The 8,497-nt window shown below is 43.2% G+C and overlaps 1 protein-coding gene across 1 annotated transcript; it reads right to left on the minus strand.

The window, feature by feature from the left end:
• Positions 1 to 666: 666 nt before the first annotated feature.
• LOC309957407 (uncharacterized protein C1orf50) lies at positions 667 to 8,399 on the minus strand. The gene is made up of 5 exons (XM_082832616.1): positions 8,272 to 8,399; positions 8,027 to 8,142; positions 2,898 to 2,984; positions 2,265 to 2,396; positions 667 to 1,891 (listed from the first exon to the last, which is right to left on the minus strand). The coding sequence occupies exons 1-5, from the start codon at positions 8,375 to 8,377 to the stop codon at positions 1,691 to 1,693; spliced, it is 642 nt and encodes a 213-aa protein (XP_082688742.1). The 5' UTR covers positions 8,378 to 8,399; the 3' UTR covers positions 667 to 1,690.
• Between the last annotated feature and the right edge of the window lie 98 nt (positions 8,400 to 8,497).

The following is an 8,497-nucleotide window of genomic DNA, read 5'->3' on the forward strand; positions in this document are numbered from 1 at the left end:
GTCCTACAAACCCTTGAGGAACTGAAATTCTGCCAACAATTTAAGTGAGCTTGGAAGCAGATCCTTCTTCAGCTGAGCCTTCAGATGAGGACACAGGCCTGGCCAGTAATTCGACTGCAGCCTTGTGAGAAAAGAAACCCTGAAGCAGAGGACCCAGTTAAGTGTGCCTCAACTCCTGATCCATAGAAACTCTGAAATAATAAATGTGTGCTGTTTAAAGCCACTAAGTTTGTGGTAACTGATGCAGCAATGGATAACAAAGCACCTACTCAAAATGTCATTATCATGCAAAACCTTCTGAAAATCTGGGAAACTTTCTGTAGTAAGAATCAACTACTATACCACTAGTATGTGTGTGTGTCCCATTTCCTGCAGCCTCCCAGCCAGAGGCTTTCGTGGCTGCCTCCAGAGCATCCTCCTGTGAACTGAGTGACCAAGTATCATCTGTGTGACCTTGACAGAATCTAGTCCCAACCTCTGCTAGGCCCTTGTGGACCATTTACAGCTCACAAGGAGCGAAGCTTATAAGGAAAGGCCTTTAACACCAGGATGAGATTGTGGCATTACCAAGCAGATCAACACAAAGGACATTCATCCCCAGAAAGGAACTTGGGCAATTTGATTTCAAGTACAGATCTCTCACTCCTTTTACAGCATGTTGTAATAGATTATATGGCACTGAAGAAAGTACAGCAATGCTGGCTGTGCTATCAATTTAGCTAATTCCACTGAACAAACAGGAAGTGAGGTAGAGTCCCACAAGAGCTCAGTCAGAAACAGCATAGAGTAACTCAGCCAAAAAGCTTCTGTTAAGTTCCTGAATAATTCAGGTCAAAATGAATTTTAATCCGAGTTAACTCATAATCAACAGGTTGGCTGTTTTTCTTGTTTCTCACCCACTGTCCTATTCTCTTTTCCACAATATTCTAAAGTTGCCACTTAATGGATTCTTCCTGCTGCAGATGGCGGAACTCTGGATCTCCTGCTCAGTGGGGCTAGAGAGTGGATTCACAACGTTGTTAGTGGTAGCCTCCAAAATCTCTTCCAAGTCTAAAATTCTGTGAGTTTAGAGGCTGACTGTCCTGAAACCTGGCCATTGCTGCTGCCTTAAATTCTCCAGTCATCCTAGCTCAGCAGAAAGAGCAGAATGGGACAAGCCAAACCTTATCAATCGTGCAGAAATACCAGAACCACACACTCGCTCGCGAGCCAAGCTGTTTATCATCTCCAGTACCCAACATTCTGGTTCCCAGATGAATCTGAAGCTGGAGTTGCACCAACTGTTCAATAGCCACAACCCCAATCTCAAACCCTTCTAGTTACTAAGAGACTAACAGTCCTCTCTGGAAAATGACCTGCCAATCTTTTCGAGGGAAGAAGAAACCCTTCTTTCTCTAATGCTCTGACTTATGGGAGAACAGATGGGGATAAAGGAGAAGGAAAGTACACTGGCCAATACTCTGAAACTGATGAGTTGAGTATCTGTGACCTGGAGAGGATCCCAAAAGAGACTGATGTGATTCTTTACCATCCCAACTAAAAGTAATAACGACAGCATTTACATTCACACAGGACCACCTTCAAAGAAGTTCATGATTCCCCTACATGCCCTCGATTCTCATGCCACCTCCCATCAAGGCAGAGGTTGGGGCAACAAGGAGGTGACAGGTCCTAGCCATGACAGCCTTTGTCAGAGTCCACTCTCAGGGGAAGTGAAGCCCTGGATGCTGGGTTCAGTGCTCGGAGGCAGAGCCACTGGCTGGCTTAGCAACTTGGTCACGATGCTGATTCTAGCATCCTGCTTCTCAGCGTCCTCATACGGAGTCCAGGACAAGTCGTGCTGTAGCTTGTACGCACCAAGGAAGTCATGTGGACAACCTGTCCCCCATTCCTAGAGAAGGCAAAGGAGTCAGTTCTGATCAGGGCAGGAGATAAAGAAACTGAGCTTGTGTCCTAATTCTACCACAATTTTCTTTTTTAGCTTTTCACTCCAGACCAGTCAGAATCATTCTTGGAAACCATTACATTACACATCAGATACCTCCCTTAACAGAGATAATGACTGTGAAATAACTTAAGCACATGCATATTTTTCAGAGTCATGTCTGGGCTCATGCCACCTCCAGTTTTCTAGAAAACCACTTCCCAACCCCTATACCTACATTTTCTCACACACACCACACACCACACACACACACAAACACACCCCCAAGAATTTCTCAAAGACAAGAGTAGATTTTTGTGCAAAAATTAAATGTTCTTACCTTTGGAGAAATAATGGAAAAATACCGCTGACCACTCTCCCGTTTATAAAGGTAGTAAATGTTGCCAGGTTTTTTCACTATATTACAAGCTACATGGTGCAAGTCAGCATCTCTGCGAGCATCCTCCAATACCTAAGAACCGCAGAGGTGTAACCAATTAGGCATTAGGTAACAGGCACTCATACTCAATGACCATCCCACTCAAAATCTGGAAACTGTTTGATGCCTAGGTTCCTGCTCCCCCACAGCAGTGAATCATGACTGAGATCCAGATGATACTGAAGAGAAAAATTACAAGATGTTATGCTACTATGCTGTAAAAATGCCTTTAGGAAAATTGTATTTCAAAACGTTGAGTGTTACTGGCTTTTGAATGGTTTTTACATTTCTTTCCAATTTTTCTGTGGTCAGTACATTTCTTTCATAGTTTCCCCTCAAAATGCTTTATCTCACTGAACTTTCTCCCAGTGAAAACACTTACACTTAACCTCTTGGGCTTATTCTATTTTACTCAACCCTTCTATATTTCTAGGAGGTACTGAAACAAGTAAGTTACAATGATTATAAGCAAGTTCAGTCAATCCTATGAACTAAGCGAAGAAAACGAACGCTTACCTAAAAGCCACTACTTACTTTCCTGGCTTGTTCTTGCAAATGTTCGATTTGCTCGGCTATGACTGTCAGCTTGTTGGTGGCATTTGCTCTGACAAATTCATTAGCCTAAGGTGAGAAAAAAACTGAACTGTGGGTCAAAAAAAGGATAAGACTTCTACGATGTTCTTATTTAGATCCCAATGTTATGTCAACATCTTTGCTTATGCCTAAAATACTCTTCCCATTCTCACCATTCCCCCACGAACGCCCACTCATCGCAAGGCCCAGCTCAAACAGTACTGCTTACAAAAAGCCAATGCTGACACGACCCACACCACAGAAATAAGTGCTCCTTTTCCTTTTTTTCTTTTTTTTTTTTTTCTTTTTTTGCGGTATGCGGGCCTCTCACTGTTGTGGCCTCTCCAGTTGCTGAGCATAGGCTCCGGACGCGCAGGCTCAGCAGCCATGGCTCACGGGCCCAGCCGCTCCGCGGCATGTGGGATCTTCCCGGACTGGGGCATGAACCCGTGTCCCCTGCATCAGCAGGCGGACTCTCAACCACTGCGCCACCTGGGAAGCCCCATAAGTGCTCCTTTTCTATTTCCCAAAGTGTCTACCTTGTACACTCTAGATTCTAGTCACACTCAAAGTTTTCAGTCTTCCAACATGCCCTGCTCTCTCTTGCTTCCAAATAATATGGAATATGCCCTCTCCTCCACCCAATATGTTTCCTTTTTGCTCTTCTGCCTGACTGACCCCACTTATTCCTCAGGTCTCCATTTTTTTTTCTCACATTTAAACATTTCTGAAATCGGGGATGGGTTTTACACTGAAAATCCAAAGACACTTGTGGTATGCCTCTTATCACCTGCTATATAGGATCCTAACTATATATAGAAAGTATCTGTTAATCTGACCATTACCTCAGTTGAATTATTTACATCACACTTAATTATATTTCAACTTATATTTGCATTCCTAATTGTTACTTAAAATGTATTTTTAAAAGATTGCACTATGATGTAGACCTGAAACAATTATAATATACACAGAGGACTGTCTGCCATGTGCTAGGAAATTCAACTGAAGGCACTGGAAATTGCTTAAAATAAATAACTTTCAAAACTAGGAGAGACAGGTGTGACCAATTCATGTATCGGGAAGGATTATCACTCAGACATCAGAAACCCATCAGAAACTTCCAGATTACTTTTCACAAAAAGCTGATTAACTATTTTTTTTTTTTTTGGCCACACTGCACAGCTTGCAGGATCTCAGTTCCCTGACCAGGGAGTGAACCCGCGCCCCGACAGTGAAAGTGTGGAGTTCTGACCACTGGACCACCAGGGAATTCCCCCCAAAACTGATTAACTTCTAGTGGCATACAATTAAGTTAAGGAAAAGAAAGTAAGAGGTTATATTTGAACTAAGAAATATTAAGAGAATTTGCTGGTTAGTTGTGGAAGCTTAAGGTAAAGGTCAGGTATAAGCCATGTTATGAGTGAACAGAAACAACTGAGTAAGCTGAGTCAAGCCTCTATCTGTTCCACGAATATACACTTAGCAATTACTGTGTGTCAGACACCATGCTAGGCACTGCACACATTGGCAAACATGAGAAAGAGGTCCCTGCCTTCATTAAGATTACAGTCTAATGCAACTATCCTTTAGAATATGAAACAAGTCACATATGTAATTTAAAATGTTCTAGTAGCCATGTTAAAAGTAAAAATAAATAAGAAAAATTAATTATAATAATATACAGAATTCCCTGGAAGTCTAGTGGTTTGCACTCGGCACTCTCACTGCGGTGGCCCAGGTTCAATCTCTGGTCAGGGAACTAAGATTCTGCAAGCTGCATGGTGCGGCCAAAAAAGATAAAAAAGAAAAATCTAATATTTTATTTAACCTATCAAAAAAATATCATTTCAACATGTAATCAATATAAAAATTGTTAAGAGATATTTTACATTTCATATTAAGTGTATATTTTATATTCACAGCACCTATCAATTTGGATGCTAAATTTTCATTGGAAAAACTTGATCTGAGACTTCATAAAATTTACAGTTGAAAGAGTTGATTCACATACTCAAATTGTTCCAAATATACTTAAAAGTTTCCAGTAATTGAATCAATTACCAGGTTTTAAAATTTAAATTAATTAAAATTGTTACAGGGAAGAACAGAATCTGACTCCATGTTGAATCTGCTTCTTTTGCTTTAACCTTTGCTTTTCACTGCTTTTGTTACTATAATCACTAAAATGATGCTGTCTATAGCATAAGCATACATAATGGCTTGCCTCAGGAACCCTGCCCCTCTGCCTGAATGTTAAACTAAAGTGCTTTTGTTTGCTCACAAGGAGACATTCTGACCCTGCCCACCTGTGAATGGCTGCAAAAAAGAAGAAATTAACACATCCCCTCCCCAAAACTAGCCAAGACAGGAGATATTTTGCAAGACTTATGGCCTCTTTACTTCCTCACCTCTTCCCTCTCTCTGTTCTATAAATGAAATTGGCATCCAGACCCCGATAAGATGGCACTATAGGACATTAGTCTGCCAGCTTCTCGGACACCCAGCTTTCTGAATAACGTCACTACTCCTTGCCTCAACACCTCGTCTCCCGATTTACTGGCCTGTTGTGCAGTGAGCAGAGCAAGCTTGGTCTCGGTAACAAATTTACATTAAAATTTAAAACTCAGTTTCTCAGCTGCATGCACTAACCACACATTCCAAGGCTCAACAGCCATATGAAGCTAGTGGCTACCATATTGCATAGCACCGCCCTGGGGAGTGATACAGACACCAAAAAGAAAGACAATTAGTGCTGTATGTACTTGGAACAATGATGCACTATGATGAAGGAAATAACCATAATTATGTGCTAGAAGCAGATCAAAGATAACGAATGAAGCAACTGGTTTAATAACAGGGAGTGGTGAGGACTGCAGGAATTAGAATGCATGTGTAGTCTAGAGGCATTCAAATTCAATTTAATAATACTGTCATTTGGATGGGGTGGGGTATAGCCTTCTACAGATAAGGCGGCCAGGCTTCCCTGGTGGCACAGTGGTTGAGAGTCCGCCTGCCGATGCAGGGGACACGGGTTCGAGCCCTGGTCCGGGAAGATCTCACATGCCGCGGAGCGGCTAGGCCCGTGAGCCACGGCCGCTGAGCCTGCGTGTCTGGAGCCTGTGCTCCGCAACGGGAGAGGCCACAATGGTGAGAGGCCCGCGCACCGCAAAAAAAAAAAAAAAGTGCAGGGACCAGATCATGTAAGGCTTTATGGCCCTTGACACAAGAATTTGCATTTTGTTCCAAGGACAATAAGGCACCTTATGGCCAAGGAGAGAACAGGTGGTTCCTAGAGTTAGGATAGTTCTGGGTTAGGAGTGGCCTTACAATAAATCTCCTTTCTCTTAAGGGGGCAACAAATCTGTCACTTGTGCACAAATGAGCCTAATTAAAACAGAAATGAGAGAAAGAGTACCAATAATGATAAGCACAAACTCTGGCCCTAATCACTCTGAGGCCCTTTGCATACTGTCTCATTTAATTCTCATAACACCTTATGAAGTTGGAGATGATGAACTCCAACTTCACTTTCTCATTTTAGGAATTAGACTCAGAGAGGTGAAGCAACCTATCCAAGGTTTCATAGCTAATAAATGGCAGTTAAAGATTTCAACACAGATCAGTCTGATTCCAAATTTCATGCCTTAAAACCAGGGTTCCCGAGCTTTCACACACGAATGCCTAAATGGCATGTTAAGAAGTCAGTCCGGCTAGAAAGTACATTTCAGTACACAGATTGAAATATGCTTGATTCTCTTTATCTCCATAGTGTTTTTTCTTCAGCTTCTCAAAGACTAATACTGGAAAAATGGAAGCAGCACAATAATGCATCTTCTGTATTTCACTAAATTGATTATAGGCTAAAGGACAAAAACCCTGTTCCTTCTTTCTTTGTTTCAGGCCATTGTAATACACATAATGGTCACTCAGTAACCCACTGAAAATGTTTTGCCTAAGATCTGACTTTGGGAGCCTCCCTCCCAATAGGTGATCTGATTAAACAGACACATAATGTTCTCCTAATTCATAAAAGTTAGACCTTGCTTCCCACCTCTCTAGAAAAGAGAAAGCACATGATTTGAATCAAATGAGCTTTCCTAAGCATTTGAAAATTTCTTAATTAAAAAAAACAAAACTGAAGTAGAGAGATGTACATGTAAGGGAATTTGAGCACATTAATTATTAAATTTTTTTTGAGCAAAATGAAGGCCTTTGACCATAACCAAGGCCAAATGTGATCGTGTATACAAGGACGAGGGGAATAGCATAAACTTTAAAGTAGCAAGGCCCTGTACCTGTACATATCAAAGAGGATTCTACAACTGGACGTATTGGTAAGAAAGATTAGATGAAATCTGGTTTTTCAAGAAATTTAGATCTAGGAGCTCTCCTAGTTCACACCCTGCACTTTATAGATAAAGAAGCTGAGGTCCAGAAAAAAGTAATTTATCTCAAGTCACAATGCAAGTTAATATCAAAGCTGAGATTAAAACGCATGTGTCCAAACTCCCAGTGCTATTTCTGTTACATCATATTTCCTCCTTATTTTACTTCTTTTGGCAACCAATGTCTAAGCACTGGGCTTGGGAATACTGTGTCCAGTGAATGAAGACAGAGGGCAAAACTTAGAGTCCCTGCCCTTCCAAAAGATGTTAAGCTCTACAAGCCCTCAGATCAGAAGTAAAGATCTTAGGGAAGCAGTTTAAAGTAAGCGGGCTATGCATCCCTGCAGAACTGCGTTAGAGTGATCTTGAAAGGTCCCTGGAAACTTCCCTTCACGTGTCAAATAGGAAGAATAACTGTACTGCCTACCTGACAGGGCTGTCCTAAGGCCCAAATGAAATCATGAATATTTAAAGTACTGTGCAAACCTTCCCACGAAGGGAGACTACGGGCACTCACTTTGCAGCTGAAGGGGTCTTTGGTCTCAGAAGATCAGTTGGAGTCAGGCCACCGAGTCGCCAAGACCATCAGTTTTCCCCGCGTATAAAATGGAGACGAGAACAAATGCTACCCCACACTAAGTGGTTTGGAAGACCAAACGTGCACGAAGCTGGTCATTTACTTTCCCAGCCGCACCTCCTCACCTTCTGCACCTGCTCTGCGAGCGCCACGAGGTCTAAGGGGTCTCCGACCCGGTGGGTGTGGTAGGGGCTCACCAGGGCCAGGCCGCCGGGGGTCGGGGTGAGCTCCACTAGGGCTCCTGCGACACATACCCAGGAACACAGGCCGTGAGCACCCGCCCTCGGCCTCCCGCGGAGCCCGGCAGACTAGCTACTCCGGGAGGGCTTCTTTTCCCCCAACTGACTCCCGCCCCGCCTAACTCCCCAACCTGCCGCTGACAGAACTCCTTGGTTTTCTATGACTCCCTGAGTCGTCCCGGGCGTTGCAGCGTCTTCCACGACAGCAGCGTCTTCCACGACAGCAGCGTCTTCCATGACAGCTGGGTCTCCGATGACAGCACCTTCTCCCTACTACCCGGGCGGCGCGAGGCTGCAGAGCATGCGCAAAAAGGCCCATGGGCGGAGCTTCCGTGTTCCCTGGCCATTGGGCGTCGG

Source organism: Leucopleurus acutus, assembly GCF_964270905.1.
Source record: "Leucopleurus acutus genome assembly, chromosome: 2".
Classification (NCBI taxonomy): Eukaryota; Metazoa; Chordata; class Mammalia; order Artiodactyla; family Delphinidae; genus Leucopleurus; species Leucopleurus acutus.

Coding starts and splice junctions, on each gene's coding strand:
- LOC309957407 (XM_082832616.1), bottom strand. CDS start 8,377: ATGGAAGACGCTGCTGTCGTGGAAGACGCTGCTGTCGTGGAAGACGCT. Junction 8,143..8,271: donor AGGAGTTCTGTCAGCGGCAG/GTTGGGGAGTTA, acceptor TATGTGTCGCAG/GAGCCCTAGTGGAGCTCACC. Junction 2,397..2,897: donor TGCAAGAACAAGCCAGGAAA/GTAAGTAGTGGC, acceptor TGCGGTTCTTAG/GTATTGGAGGATGCTCGCAG.